The 15,331-nt window shown below is 44.4% G+C and overlaps 1 protein-coding gene across 3 annotated transcripts in view; it reads right to left on the bottom strand.

Moving 5' to 3' along the window:
- Positions 1-15,331, bottom strand: part of Gcn1 (GCN1 activator of EIF2AK4) — a 61,093-nt gene that overhangs the window by 41,492 nt on the left and 4,270 nt on the right. For 2 of the 3 annotated variants that reach the window (XM_077108937.1, XM_077108938.1), the window contains exons 2-14: positions 14,266-14,368; positions 10,078-10,141; positions 8,950-9,081; positions 8,390-8,498; positions 4,791-4,889; positions 4,568-4,702; positions 3,670-3,738; positions 3,426-3,534; positions 2,765-2,839; positions 2,155-2,283; positions 1,587-1,637; positions 1,174-1,272; positions 764-937 (exon numbers count right to left, since the gene is read on the bottom strand). In XM_077108937.1, coding sequence (XP_076965052.1) covers positions 764-937; positions 1,174-1,272; positions 1,587-1,637; positions 2,155-2,283; positions 2,765-2,839; positions 3,426-3,534; positions 3,670-3,738; positions 4,568-4,702; positions 4,791-4,889; positions 8,390-8,498; positions 8,950-9,081; positions 10,078-10,141; positions 14,266-14,368 — 1,348 coding nt within the window. Of the gene's footprint in view, positions 1-763; positions 938-1,173; positions 1,273-1,586; positions 1,638-2,154; positions 2,284-2,764; positions 2,840-3,425; positions 3,535-3,669; positions 3,739-3,839; positions 3,877-4,567; positions 4,703-4,790; positions 4,890-8,389; positions 8,499-8,949; positions 9,082-10,077; positions 10,142-14,265; positions 14,369-15,331 lie in introns of those variants that run through there. The other variant, XM_077108939.1, reaches the window with a different exon arrangement.

Genomic DNA, 15,331 nt, shown 5'->3' with positions numbered 1-15,331 from the left:
TGTAGGCTAAGGCAGGAGGATCACAAATTCAAGGCCAGCCTCAACAACTTAGTGATACCCTTTCTCAAAATAAAAAATAAAAAGAGCTGAGGATATAGTTCAGTGGTAAAGCACCCCTAATAACAAAAGATAAAAAATTAATTTAAAAAATACAAGCTTGGGCTGGGGCCGTGGCTTAGAGGCAGAGCACTTGCCTAGCTTGTGTGAGGCACTGGGTTTGATCCTCAGCACCACATAAAAACAAACAAATAAAATAAAGGCATTCTGTCCATCTACAACTACAAAAATTTTTTTTTATAAATACAAGCCTATCTCAGAGACACAAATCATCATTAGATAGATTGATTGTGGATCAAGCTCCTACACAACTTTCTCCTAGGTCTGCTTGGGACAGAATGGATGCCCATGATATCACTAAAGGGTGAGCTAGATTCAGAGTAAAGTTTATGTGAAGATGAACCTTTTCAATCAGTCTTATGATCTTTATCCATGATCTCAGACATTGCCATGACAAGTTCTGAATACGAGTTCTCTCAGAATAAACCTCTGGACTTGAAAGTGTGATAAAGGGAGGAGCCAGGAGTTGTGAAGACTGGGCTCTGATTCTGGATTTGTAGATGACCAAGAGGTCCAAAGGCACAGGAGGAAATGATACAGAACAAACTGAACCATCCAGGGAAAGCCTAGGATGGTGATAATACCCTGAAGACTCGGTCACCCCTATGCAGGAGGCCTGGACTCTGGCCCACAGGCAGCATCTTACCTCGGAAGGAGGCCAACATACACTGCAGGTAGGCATGCCGCACTGCAGAGGTGGAAGTTTTAAGGCTGAAAGCTTTCTTGAACCAGTCGGTGAGCTTCTTGGGTACTTCCGTAGTGAACCGGTTACACCAGAGAGCCAAGACAGAGACAGCATGTACCAAAGTACCTTCATGAACTATAGAAAGAAACAAAGTCCCAAGAGTCTGATATGTTATAACCATGTCAAATCACTGCAAGCCACACAAGAAAGCAAGCCAGCAGAATACTAAGGGGAGGAAGCAAAGATACTTCAGACTTCTCCCAGCCGAAAGAGGTGTGCCTTCCGGAGGTAGTTATGGAAGGCTCCAACTGTGGAAAACCACAGTTGAGGATGAGTCCAGAGCTCATGCTCCCCATGCTGCCCAGAATTACCTTCCTGCTGGAGGAATGGGATGAACAGCTCAGCCACGGTCCCATTCAGGACTTGACCGAAAGGCCCAGACACCACATGATGACTGACGCTTCCAATCCCTGAAAGGCAGATTCCCTGCTTAGCCCTCTTGTCTGCAGAAACCACATCAGGAAAGTCTTCCTGCCACTGCCACCAGATTCCCCAGCAGCCATGCCTCTCCTCTGTCTATTACTGACCCTCCCTCAATTCACAGTGTTGAGTTTTATAGCAGCCAAGCCTCTAGCCAGGTTGCAGAGTCTTAAGAGGCAAACTAGCCTGGTCAAGACAGCCAGAGATGTCAGGATCCAAAAAGGAATTTGGCTTGCTCAAAGGATATGTCAGACTTCACCCAATACTGCACCACACTTCTAGGGCCTGGAGAGAAATCCCATACCTGAGAGGACGCTGATCTTCTGAGCTACAATAGTTAGCTTTCCCTCTGAGCCTGAGAGGAGAGAAGCAAAGGATTAAGTTCACATCAGCCACACTTCCCAGCGACAGTGCAGTCATGAGGTGACATATGATACGTTACAGACTCCAAACGGAGCCTTTCTGGTGTAAAACTGGGTTTAAGATAACATTTACTAGCCTCAGACTAAAAAAAATAGTATGTTCTTAGAAAATAATTTGAGAAGCAAAAAATATGAAAAAAAAAATTACTAAATTATCCATATTCCCACTACTCAAATACATTGTTAATACCTTGATATATCTCCTTTAGTTGGTTTTTTTATTTTTTTGCAATGCCTACAGAAGAATATATACTTAAAAACACTAACACCACCCATCTACACTTCCTTGAGTGTACTATTGCTCACGTCATACATGCACACTTCAGTGTCCCCATGGCCACATGGTCCTGTCACAAGCAGACTCAGAACCAAGTTCCCACCAGATCTGGGGTCCCAGGGAATGCTGGGGTCACACCTCAGCCATTCCCAGGGCAAAGAAGGCCTGCTCACCTCCAAGGATCGCAAACAGGTGCCTGGTCAGGGCCTCCATGGCTGAGGAATCGCTGCACTGGCGGGCCAGATTGCACAGTGCCAACACAGCTTCGTCCATCAAGCGGGGACTGTTGGATTTCAGCTGATCTAGACACACAGAGTCACTGCTCAAGGGCTGCAGATAGCTGAACATTCATACTTTAGTGTGTTATTCTTAGGCTCCCAGCTCTTCACTCATTATCTGTTCGCATTAGAGCCCTCAAGAAAGAAACCCTGCTTATGTAGGTGGCTAAAGTCTTATTTCTTGTTTTTGTTTTTTGATACTAGAGATTGAACTCAGCAGCACTCAACCATTGAGCCACATCCCCAACCCTATTTTGTATTTTATTGAGACAGGGTTTCACTGAGTTGCTTAGTGCCTAGCTTTTGCTGTGGCTGGGCTTTGTACTTGTGATCCTCCTGTCTCAGCCTCCCAAGCTGCTGGGATCACAGGCATGCACCACTGTGCCCAGCTGAAGTCTTAATTCTAACCTGAGCTGATCCCTACTCCCTTTTCAACACGAAATGTAACAAATACAATCTAAATCCAAGGTACACTGAGGGGCCTGTCAGAGTTCTGGATACTCACTAGCCAGGCCTTTCACAATATCCAGGGCATACTGGCTAAGGTCAAGAGTCACTGATGCCAGCAGACTGGAGATGGCTAAGGGGAGAGAAAGCATTGTCAGGTGAGTCTCAAGGATCAAGAACTGTTTTGCCCTACTCCCCAACAAATGCCACCAGGTCTGCTCTCTAGCCACATGTAAACATGACCACCTTCATCTCTACAGGGTAAAAGAGACACCCTTGAACCAAAACTCTGCTGAAAAGTTATATGCTATTCCATCCCAATTAGCAAAAAATCACCCCTCCAACATTCTAACAATACGTTACCAATTGAGTCAGGGAGACACTCAACCCTCAGGCTTTATTGTTTCAAGTGACACCTTTACACTAAGTCCAAACTGTCTGGAGAAGAGGTTCTTAACCTGAATGATCCTAAATCACTAAAATCATATGCAGCATTCTAAGTGGATATGTTTTTGTGTGTTCTTTCAACAAGAAAGTCCATGACTTTCAGCATATTCTGAAAAGGATCCCTGATCTCTCTCCCAAGGTTCCAAAGAGGTAACAGTGAATAAATACATCTCCCACTCCCAACTTGCATATGCCTCCTGCTGCCAATCATCAGGAGTAGAGCTGATACAGCAACTCGCCCCTCCCATCATCCTGGTTCAGCTGGAACCTACTTTCAATAACATTTTCTGGACTCCTGAGTAAGGACTTCTGTATGGTGGGCAGAATCAGATCCTTAAACTCTGAGTGGGACATGTACCGGAGCAGAGGGGCGCAGTTATCCTACCAAAAAAAAAAAAAAAAAGAGTCAAGACACCCAGCCCTCATGGGAATAGGAATAAAGGGCAGAGCTGTGTCCTAGAATTTAAAATGGGACTTGAGGTTTGTCCAGGCAAGTAAGGTACACCACCCACTCACCAACAGGTACTTCGGAGGCTTTACTTTGCTCATCAGAATGTTCTTCACGTAGAAATCCAGCAGGGCACTCTAGAGGACATAAAGATCTGGATGGACCCTGGCCCTTTAAAAGTGTCTGGCCTACAGTGTAGATCCTCTTGAAGGAGCCCCCAAAAAACACAAATCAGTACCCCAAAATCTCAGTGGTAAGCACAGGGTCCCACTGATCATTCCAATCCATTTAGAAGCCCTCCAAGGTTCTCCATGGCTCCTGGGATAAAATCCAAAGACGGTGGCATAGCTTATAAGACCCTGCCTGCTCCCAGAAGGCTATACCTTGCACCTCTCTCACCCACATCTGCCACTCCAACTGCATCAGCCTCAATGCTCCCCCCACCAGCTGACTTCTCTGCTCTTCCTCACCTCTTCACCTACTAACTCTTCTTCCACCCTCAAAGTTCCTTCACCCAAGATGTGTTCCCTGGCCCACAGCCTAGTCAGGATCCCCCAATGCAAGTGTCACAGCTTCTCACACTTTTCCTTGGTAGCACTTATCACAGTTATGATTATCTAGAGGCTCATCACCTACTGTCAGATTCCTTTTCAGATTCAGTTCTGCAGGAATCATAGCTCCCTTACTCCCTGCTGTATCCCCACCCAGCACCTGGCAATTTTGGCACATGGCCTCTGCTCAACGGAGGTGAATAAATGCCTGCATGAACAAGCAAATTACCATTCTAATAATTACACCAGGATTCACCACAAGCTAGACTACAGAGAAAACTTTCCAATTCCCTGAAGTTCCTTATTATGGCAAAAGGCCAAGGTCTCATGTGAGAAAACCAACAATGTGAGATGAGACCAACAGCTCAGGCCACAAAAGCAAAACAATACCCACTGTCATGTGTCTGGCACTTACCTTGTGCCGATTGACCACATCCATTTCCTTGTGGCTTGTGCAGAACTGTACCAGCAGACCCAGCATGCCAGCATAGTTCTGGTTGGGTTCTAGGCTAAGAATGGCTGACAAGTACTGTTCCACCAGTCCGGGGTTCTGAACAAGAAAGCAGAAGTCAGATGTCTCAAATGGCAGCAAGGACATGGAAGAAGGATTGCCAGCCACCTCCTGCCAGCCCTGTCACCTCTTTCCACAGCTTAGTGAGCTTCTTCACAGCACCATTCACGGCATGCTTGTGGGAGCCACCCAGCACCTCCAGCAGGAGAAGGCACTGTACTTCCACCTGCCAAGACAGGGAAACACATGGGTCAGGATGTGTTAAGGAAGTGGAGGTCCTGTGACCCTCACCATCTGCCAGAGACCTTCCTCAGGTCCTTAGATCCTGGCCGCTTCCGTTCAACTCCATCCTGATTCTCCCCCTCTAGGCCCTTTAATTATGCTAGCATTTATTTAATAAATATTTTACGTGCCTATTCTGACTCAGACAAAAGGAAACAAGACATACAGGGAACAAGATAGAACAGAGGAAGAAAAAGATATTAAACGAATATAGACACAAGTGAATACATAATTTCAGTGAGACAGGTGCCATGCAGAAGAAAAACAAGGGTCCTGTCTCATATACTCCTTATCTGCCCTGACTTTCTTTCATTAAGTCCATAAATGCCTGCTGTGCAATGACCAAACAGCAGGCAAACATGCTACACACTATGAATATGAAAGTAAAGCTCAAAATAGTTAATTCTAGACAACACAGAGCTCATTATCCAACCCAGAAGGCACACAGAGGTACCCAACTTAAAAATCTCAGAGACTTTATGCTTCATAAGACACCAAAGTTACTGGGGAGCAAGGGCGATTTGCCACTCTGAGAAAATGGATATGCTTGAGAAATCAAAGCTGCTGAATTTCACTTGCCCATTTATAAAATGACACACATACAAGTTATTCACTGTAGCATTGTATCAACAGAGGACTAGGTATATATATTATGTAATTACAAACTATATGCTGTTCTGGGACAAAATCTAAGAGTAAAAAACGTGAAAGAAGAAAAGTATGTACCGTGTGCTATTATTTTTTAAAAAATATTTTTTAATATTTATCTTTTAGTTTTCAGTGGACACAACATCTTTATTTTATTTTTATGTGGTGCTGAGGATCGAACCCAGTGCCTCGCGCATGCCAGGTGAGCGCGCTACCACTTGAGCCACATACCCAGCCCCACCGTGTGCTATCATTTTGTTTAAAAGAATATTTGGGGGCTGAGGCCTTAGCTCAGGGGTAGAGACTTGCCTAGCATGCCTGAGGCACTGAGTTCGATTCTCAGCATGTAAAGGAATGAATAAAAAATAAAGGACCAACAACAACTACAAAAAAATTTTTAGAAAAAATGTACAAAGAACATATCTATATTCAAAAAATTATTAAGGGAAGGAAACAAGGTAGCTAGGCACAGGGGTTGGAGGGCAACCAATATAACCTTCTATACCTGCTGGATTTTGAACTTTTTTTTTGGTAATACAAAAATTTTTTACGTTTGCTGATATCACATTCAGAACTATACTGCTGTTCTCTCTCCTGGAATGTTCCAACCCTTGATCTGGGTATGGCTTATCCTCTAGCATCCCTCAGGTCCCTGCTCAAATGACACCTCCTTAGAGAAGCCCTCCTGCCACCTGCAACCATTCTATTCCCTCACCCTGCTTCTCTCAGCACTCCTATGTTCTATGGTTTACTTGTGTACTTATGTATTGTCTACCTTCCCCACAAGAGTGTAAGCTCTGGAGCTGGGGTTGTGGCTCAGTGGTAGAGCGCTTGCCCGGCACATGTAAGGCAGTAGGTTCAATCCTCAGTGCCACATAAAAAAATAAACAAAAAAAAATAAAGGCATTTTGTCCATCTATAACTAAAAATGTGTTTAAAACAAAAAAGTATAAGCTCCATGGAAGCAAGATGCTTCTCTGCCTTCTTGTTGACACATGAGCCCCCAATTTGAGAACAGCGCCAGCATATGACAGGCCCTAGACCTATGCTTGAGCAACTGAATGAAACCCAACCAGCAAAGGAGAATCCAGATTCTAGACATAGAAAAAGCAAGCAGCCACAAAAAACCTGATGCGTTCCTCCCATACCACAACACTCCAGGGCTGACCCTCCCTAGCCCACAAGCTGGGTGACTTACCTCAGATACCAGTTATAAAAATTCACTGGAGGTAAGCCATGAGCTCACCCAGGGTGAACCATCTTATAAGAAACTCTTTTGGTAACAAAGAAATGCTCCATCTAAAGAGGTTCAAGAGTCCCAGCTCACACCAATTACAGCAAATACACTACCTGGGAGATTTCAGAGTTTTAATCCATCATTAATTAATTGCTGAAGGCTACTCCATGGCTGCCCCCTGAGGTGTGGTACTACATAAGCTCCCAGGGATGTAGCCATCTATCCATTTAACTTGCTGCCTGCTTCATGGAGAGGTGCTTCTGGCTTTCTAACAGCACTTGTCATTTACAGTCACCTGATAAGTACTCTACAGTTTCTATGGCCATTTCACATGTGTTAACTGAGCCTCTCTCTTTTTTTTTTAAGAGAGAGAGAGAGAGAGAGAGGAGGGAGGGAGGGAGAGAAAGAGAGGGAGGGAGAGGGAGAGGGGGAGAGAGAGGGAGAGAGAGAGAGAGAGAGACAGACAGACAGACAGAGACAGAGAGAATTTTAATATTTATTTTTTAGTTTTCAGCAGACACAACATCTTTGTTTGTATGTGGTGCTGAGGATCGAACCTGGGCCGCACGCATGCCAGGCAAGCGCGCTACCGCTTGAGCCACATCCCCAGCCCTAACTGAGCCTCTCTTAATAACTCCTTTTCTTTTTGCAGTGCTAAGGATTGAACCCAGGCCCTCACACTTGCTAAGTGTTCTATCACTGAACTACATCCCCAGCCCTTTTTATTTTGAGACAGGGACTCAATAAGTTGTCCATGCTAGTCTCAAACTTGCAATCCTCTTGCCTCAGTCTCCTCAGTTGCAAGGATTACAGGAATATGCCACCATACCCAGCAATAATGACTCTTAGAGATGTGCAGGTGAGTGGTACTTTTTCCCTTTTTGCAGATGAGGAAACAGGCTCAGAAAATTAAGTGATTTGGCCAAATCTCATGGCTAAAAAGCAGATCCATACCAAGATCCTCATATTCTTTTTCGTTAAACCATAAACCATTTCTCTTGACCTATACTAAGCATAACTACTCATTCAAAAGAAACTCACCACCTAGCCTATTAGGCCATCTCTAGTAAGCAGACATGTGGGAACAAAAAGTAGGGAATGTGAAAGGGAGGAGAAAATTTAGGGACCAAAAGGCAGGGCAAGAATTCTATTCCACCAGCCAGTCAACATTGAGATCCAAATATAAGAAAAAGGATAATTATCAAGGAAAAAAAAAAATGATTTAACTACTATGGTTTATGGTTTGCTTGCTTTTTGGCTATCTTTCCCACTCCAGCTTGTCAAGTCTTCCATACATGCCATGAAGGCAGGGACCATGGTCTTCTTGTGCATCACTGTTATCTCCTGTGCCTCAAAGAGAAGCTCAAAACCATATTGTGAATTGATGAATATGATTACATTGGCACTTGTGCCCAACTTCAAAAGTCACATGCCTCAGGGTAGGTCAAGTTCCTCATCACAGGTACCTAGAAGAGCACTTGCCACATTGGAGGTACTAAAACACCCCTAACTCCATGCAGAAAGCTGACCCTAACTTCTCCAATGACCTGGGAACCTACCAGTTTATTCCAGATGTCTCCTTGCCGCTTTGCTTTTGAGGGAAAGACAATGCGCACTAGAAGGCAGGTCCAGGTCAGAGCCAGCAAGGCGGCTGAGCCACTGCTCTTACTGTAGAGGAGACGGGAAGAGAGGGTGAGTGCAGAGAACAAATATTCACCCCCACAGCCCTGCCTGGTACATAGGACCCTCTCTTGACCAAAGGGGGCAGAAACCTGCTTCCTGTAAATCACCTATGACAACTAAGGACAGAAGTCAAGACTCATTCGCCAAAGTTCCATTTCTTGGCACTTACGATCATAAAAACAAAAGGATGGCTTGCCCTGTCCAGTGCCTTGCTTCCACCAGTTTCCAGTCCTGCTTCTCAGGAAAGTGTGATTCTCCACTGAGCTGCCCATCCTCACTCCTCCCTCCACCAGAGGCTGACTCCAAGCAGACTCCAGGGCCATTCAAAGAGCAAAGAGCTAAGAACAAGGTGTGCCAGTGAGGTTCATCTGCACTAGCCTAGCCTATCTGAGCAGGACCCACCAATCCCTAAGGAGCCACAATCTTTACTGCTTACCTGGGAACACCTGCTTTGGAGCCAATGCCTGAAGACTGCAGAGAGTGCAGGAGGTTCTTGGCAGTGGCCTCTGGCTGGGCCTCAGCCAACTGCTGGATGGCTGCCTGCAGGGCCCTGCGGGAGGCTGCATCTCTAAGGGAAAGAGAAGGGGAAAGGTGAGAGTGTGGACTTGGTCAGGGACAGGACTGCTAAAACCAAGCCCTGGCCTTTCTCAGAAAAAACACGATCACACTACATTCTAGAGGACACAGACGACAGGATTAGGAAATAACTAGAGAAATCCACCTCCTCCCAGACTTTTAAAAGTAGCTGACAAGGGCAAATAAACCATTAAGAGTATAAGGGCAGGGGCTGGGGCCATAGCTCAGTGGTAGAGCGCCTGCCTCGCATGTGTGAGGCGCTGGGTTCAATCCTTAGCACCACATAAAAATAAATAAAGATATTGTGTCCAACTACAACTGAAAAACTATTAAAAAAAAAAAAAAAAAAGAGTATAAGGGCAGGGCTGGGATTTTGGCTGAGCGATAAATCGCTTGCCTAGCACATGCGAGGCCCTGAGTTCAATCCTCAGCACCACATATAAATAAATAAAGATATTGTATCCAACTACAACTAAAAAATAAATATTTAAAAAAGTTTCTCTTTAAAAAAAAAAAAATGGGCTGGGGATGTGGCTCAAGCAGTAGCGCGCTCGCCTGGCATGCGTGCGGCCCGGGTTCGATCCTCAGCACCACAAACAAACAAAGATGTTGTGTCCGCCAAAAACTGAAAAACAAATATTAAAATTCTCTCTCTAAAAAAAAAAAAAGAGTATAAGGGCAGCACCTACATTTATGGAACACATATTAGGGCTTCCAACCAGGCCAAGTGCTTTAGAATGCATGATGAAGGATGGCATACACACACTGAGCACTTAGGACGAGGCAGGCATGGTTCCATGCCTTTATACTACCACCACCTATATGAGGTAGACAACAGCATCATTCCCAGTCTGTAGATGAAGAGACTGGGGCACAGAGAGGTTAAGAACTTGCCCAGCAGCTAAATATGGACCCAGGTCTAACCACTACCCCATACCATCTCTCTGTATCAAGTGCTCCAGGCACTGAGCCTCTGGTTGGGATTCACCTGTATCGATGCAGAGTCAAGCAGAACAACTTGCAGAGCCCTTTCACTGCTCCCTCTGGCAGATCTGAAACCCAAGATCACACAGAAATGGGTCAATAAAAGACAAAGTGAGCATTTGCTTAAGCCAAGCATTCTGCCAGCCAGGGTCTTGGCCACCGGACGCTGACACTCCCCACATGTGGGATAAAATCCTCAGGAGGAAAAAAACAAAAAGATCAGACCCTAGGAAAATGCCTGGTACAGAAAAGCTTTAGGGAGACATTTGCTAAATGAATGAAACAAAGGAAGCACAAGTGGTTTCAAAATACTCCATGCTGGGGCTGGGATTGTGGCTTAGTGGTAGAGCGCTCGCCTAGCATGCATGAGGCACTGGGTTCGATCCTCAGCACCACATAAATGTAAAATAAAGATATTGTATCCATTTAAACCTAAAAATAAATAAATACTCTATGCTCTCCATGGAGCAGAGGTCTGGGAGTTCTGGACTATTCTGCTTCTTGTTCTGGATACTGGTAACACGACATGTTTGTGTGTAATGATTCAGCAAGCTGCTTGTATCTTTCTTTATGTACATCCTAATAACCAGTTCAAAACACAGTACAATCCAGGCATGGTGGTGTGAACCTACAGTCCCAGTTACCTGGGGAGCTGAGGCAAAAGGACCACAAGTTAGAGGCCAACCTGGACAATTCAGCAAGACCCTGTCTCAAAGAAAAGTCAGTAGCACAATTTTGTAATCACAGCTACTAGGGACACTAAGTCAGGAAGATCCCGAGTTTGAGGCCAGGCTCAGCAATTTAGGGAGACCCCGTCTCAAAAAAGGGCTGGAGATGTAGCTCAGTGGTAGAGTGCCCCTGGGTTCAATCCCCTGTACCTAAAGAAAAAAAGAAAGAAAGAAAGCATTAAAGTACCAGGACTAGAAAAGGAAAGAGACCTTAACTGGAGTGGTTTCTGAAAGTCTAAAGGACCTAAGGATGGCCTGTAAGTAGTCAATAGAGACGTGCAAAAAGAAGGCAGCACATGCTCAGTGCTATTAGCAACATGAGCAGACATGCAGGGCACTGAAAGGAAGGCCCGCTGTCCCCCAGCACTCCATCAGTGCTGCTCTAAGTGCTTCACACTCGTGAACTGATTTAATTCCCACAAAGAGGGCTCTATTATTAATAAGCCCTCTTTAAGGTGAAAAAAATGAGCAACAGGAATCCAAGCAGGCCAGCCAGAGGGAATCAAGCAGTTTGGTCCACCAAGAGTGCTCAGGAATGTTAGAAAGCCAGCATGTAACAAGTGCTGCAGCCAGACCAGAGACTGCAGACAAAGGTGGGAGGCCCCCAAGAAAAAGAAATCCATGAAGGGCTCACAGGGTGCCTGCATTCCAGGCACCCAAATGAGGAAAGATAAATGAATGAGGTACAGGGAACAAGTTCCCAGAGCTCTTAATACTGTATTGTATGTCTGACTTAGGACTACGTCAGTAAATAAGGGAAAAAGAGTGAGAGTAAATAGGGTTAGAAACAGGTGGTGGCTAAAAGAATGGCAAGAACAATAGCTAATATACCCTGCAAGCAAACCACAGCCAGGCGATGTGTCAAACAGCATCAGGTGTGTTTTTACTTCTCATACCAACCCCGAGACAGGTACTACTGCCATCTCAGGTTCAAAGACGAGAGACAGGCTCAGAGAGGTAAAGTGACGAGGGCAGGTGACACTACCTGTATGTGGCAAAGGCATGGCTAGAACACAGCTGAGCCTCTCATCACTGATTATTGAACTAGAAAAAAATTCAGTCACAGGAAACACTGCCTCAGTGAGTCTTCCATTCAGGTCTATGGAGACAGAGTGGGGAGAGCAGAGCAGCCTCAGAGGCCTCAGGTTCAGGCTCAGGCTGGGCTGGGAGATATGCACCAATGGCCCCCAGGATTAGCCAGCTCTGACAAAGTCCTCAACCCCTCACCCTGGCTGGAAATATCTTACCCCATCTTTGGTTGAATTACTTCATTATCTGTTACCATAACAAATGGAGGCAAGACTCACTATACAACAGCCTTTTCTTGGACTCAAAAATTAGAATACCGAGAATTAATGATTTCATGAAGGAGTTGGTTAACTTTCCACAATCAACTTATACATCTAAGTCTAAGCACTTCACAAACACAGCTCACCCTGAACTGTAGAATTTCAGGGTGACAGAAGAGTAAAACCACCCTCAAAAGGTCCTAAGCAGGGGCTGGGACTGTGGCTCAGCGGTAGAGCGCTCGCCTAGCACGGGCAGGACCCGGGTTCGATCCTTACACCATATCTTCACCCCAACAACTGGGACAAAGTGGAGAATGTAGTGATCAGCAGTCATTTCACGGGGGAGTCAACCATTATGGCTCCGCACACACATACAGAGGTCTGGAGCAGAGGTCCAGATACAGTGATAACATCACAACCTGTCTTTAATAACTAGAACCATGTTGAGAAAAAAACCTCTGAGGAGGCCATAAACTCATACACTAAAGATTAATACACAGGCAAAGTTCTCAGAAGCTCACACACAGCAATTTACTCCATTTATACACCACTTTAACAAGCTTGGGTATGTTGCTCAGACAACAGCAGTTGAGAAGCATCAAAAGAGGATAGGGGTGGGCTGGGGGTGGCTCAGTGGCAGAGTGCTTGCCTAGCATGTGTGAAGCACCGGGTTAGATTCTCAGCACCGCATATAAATAAATAAAATAAAGGTCCATTGACAACTTAAAAAAAAAAAAACAAAAAAAACAGGGGTGAAGAGTGATGGGAAGTAGGCTCTTCACCAATGTGAATAGGAGCTGACAAAAGCTATGACACACAGCCATAGCTCAAACTTGAACAAATCAGGAATCCCCTAGAGGGCTCAGGACCCACCCCAGGGCTTTCTGAATTGTTTCTGAGTTGCTGGTGGAGCTGAGAATCTCTTTAACAAGTTCTGAGGCAATGTTGATGCTAACAGTCTAGGAACCACATTGTGACAACCAATGCTGTACAATAAAACAAACACATCAAGACGAAATTTAAAAAACCAATGAGGACTTATTAAATGAAGGCAAAATGATCTTACACAGCCCCATAGGTCATAGAGAGATCTGTCAGTTAGTAGGCAGGATGAGGACAACTAGATGTGCCTGGCGTTTTCCCATCACATGCTCCCCAGGCCCTGGGAAAGTAAGTTTTCAGCAAAAAAAGAGGTTCAATGAAAATACTGTATTAAAAAAACACTTAATAGGGCTAGGAATGTAATTCAATAGTCAAGTGCTTGCCAAGTTTCTACAAGGTCCTGAGTTCAAACCTGAGTTCAAACCTCAGAATTGAAAAAAAAAGTGCAGTGGCATCCACCTATAATCCCAGCAATTCAGGAAGTTAGGGGCAGGAGGCTCTCAAGTTCAAGACTGACCTCAACAGCTCAGCAAGACCCTGTCTCAATAAAAACCAAAAAGGAGTGGGGATATAGCTTAGTAGTAGAGCACCCATGGGATCAATCCCCAGTACTTAAAAAAAAAAAGAAAGAAAGAAAAGAACACTATTAAGTGTTCTTTTCAAAAACAGTTTGTTGTAAATGTCCCAGATGAGTATGAGAAAATATCTCCCAAATTTACTGGAATTCTTTACTGCTCAATCATCTGCTACCATCTTGCTGACTTGCATGAACCCACATTGAGAAAAACTGTGCTCCAAGTCACAAGAATGCTTTTGTACCCATATTCTAAAGAAAGACTGTTGGGCCAGGTAGAGCAGTACAAACCTGTAATCCCAGCTTCTCAGGAAGCTGAGGGAGGCGGATCACAAGTTCAAAGCCAGCTTCAGCCATTTAGTAAGCCCCTGAGTAACTTAGCAAGACCCTATGTCAAAATAGAAAAATAAAGGGCTGAGGATATAGAGCAGCGATAAAACACCCCTGGGTTGAATCCCCAGTACCAAAAACAAAAAGAAGGATTGTTGGTATCTTCTAGAAACATTTCCAATTGAAATGTATTAAAACTATAAAAAAGCTTTGACACCTGAATGAAAAAAATCTCCACTAACCCAAATGTTTCAACTGTTTCAACACACATTATAACAAACAAAGTGAAGGCAGAAGTTGTGCAGAGCAAGAAAAAGAAGATCACAACTCTAAGAAGAAATTATTTTTAAATGGAATAGTATACAGGCAATAAGATGGTAAATAAATACCTTTTCCAGCAACACACTTTCCTAGTTCACCCAGGATTTCTCTCCGTTCCTTCACACTGGCTGTTGTTACCTTCCCCGCAAAACGCTTTAGTGTCTCGGAAACCTGTGAAGACCAAGCCCACAAAAACAGTTTCACCAGGTGGACTACAGAACAATGAGTGTGTATTGCTGGAACTGTGCACAACTGGCACTGAGGCTGGATAATTCTTTGTGGGAGTGTGTTGCCTTTACCCTTTATAAGATTTTACTAGCATTCCTGGTCTCTACCCACCAGCAGTCATTCTCCTCCCCAAGCAGTTTTTGTCTTTGTGGTGGTGCTAGGGATTGAACCTAGGGCTTCATGCATTTGAGGCAAACACTCTACCAACTGATCTATATCCCCAGCCCTTCCCCCAAGCAGTTCTGAAAATCAAAATCTCCCAATGTTGTCAAATGACTCCTGGGGAACAAAATCATGACCCAGTTGAGATGCACATTTTAATCCAATAAGTCAATATACCTTGCTTAGACTTGGGCCAAAATAGGAAGGCAAAGGGCAAAAACCTGTTGACAGAAATATCTTTTCAGAACTACCTAAAACCTAGAGAAGGCCTATGTGCCCAGTATTTTCCTTTTACATTATCCCACTTTATCATCTCACAGGGGAATGTCAGTATCCTGGCCAGTCTAGCTGAGCAGAAGTACACTGGCTAAAGGTAAAAGATGAAAAGGTTGGAGCCCAGTTCTGCCCCTAATTAGCTGTAGAAACTCAAGTCGAATAATGTCACCTCCTGATCTTCAGTTTCTTCATCTATCCGGGACAGACTATAGCACCTATTTCATATGACTGCTGTGGCAATTAATGAGTTAAAGAAATACAGCACTTGGGCTGGGGTTGTGGCCCACAGGTAGAGTGCTAGCCTAGCATGTGTGAGGCACTGGGTTCAATCCTCAGCATCAAATGAAAATAAAGATATGGTGTCCACCTATAACTAAAAATAAACTAAAAAAAAAAAAAAGAAAGAAACACAGCACTTAATCATTTGAGCCCAAATTGATTACTAACACTAACAAGATTGCAAGAGTA

The sequence above is a fragment of the Callospermophilus lateralis genome, chromosome 1 (assembly GCF_048772815.1).
Source record: "Callospermophilus lateralis isolate mCalLat2 chromosome 1, mCalLat2.hap1, whole genome shotgun sequence".
NCBI classification, from domain to species: Eukaryota; Metazoa; Chordata; class Mammalia; order Rodentia; family Sciuridae; genus Callospermophilus; species Callospermophilus lateralis.
Note: the sequence above shows the minus strand (reverse complement) of the source record. Positions and strands in the feature narration are given on the sequence as shown.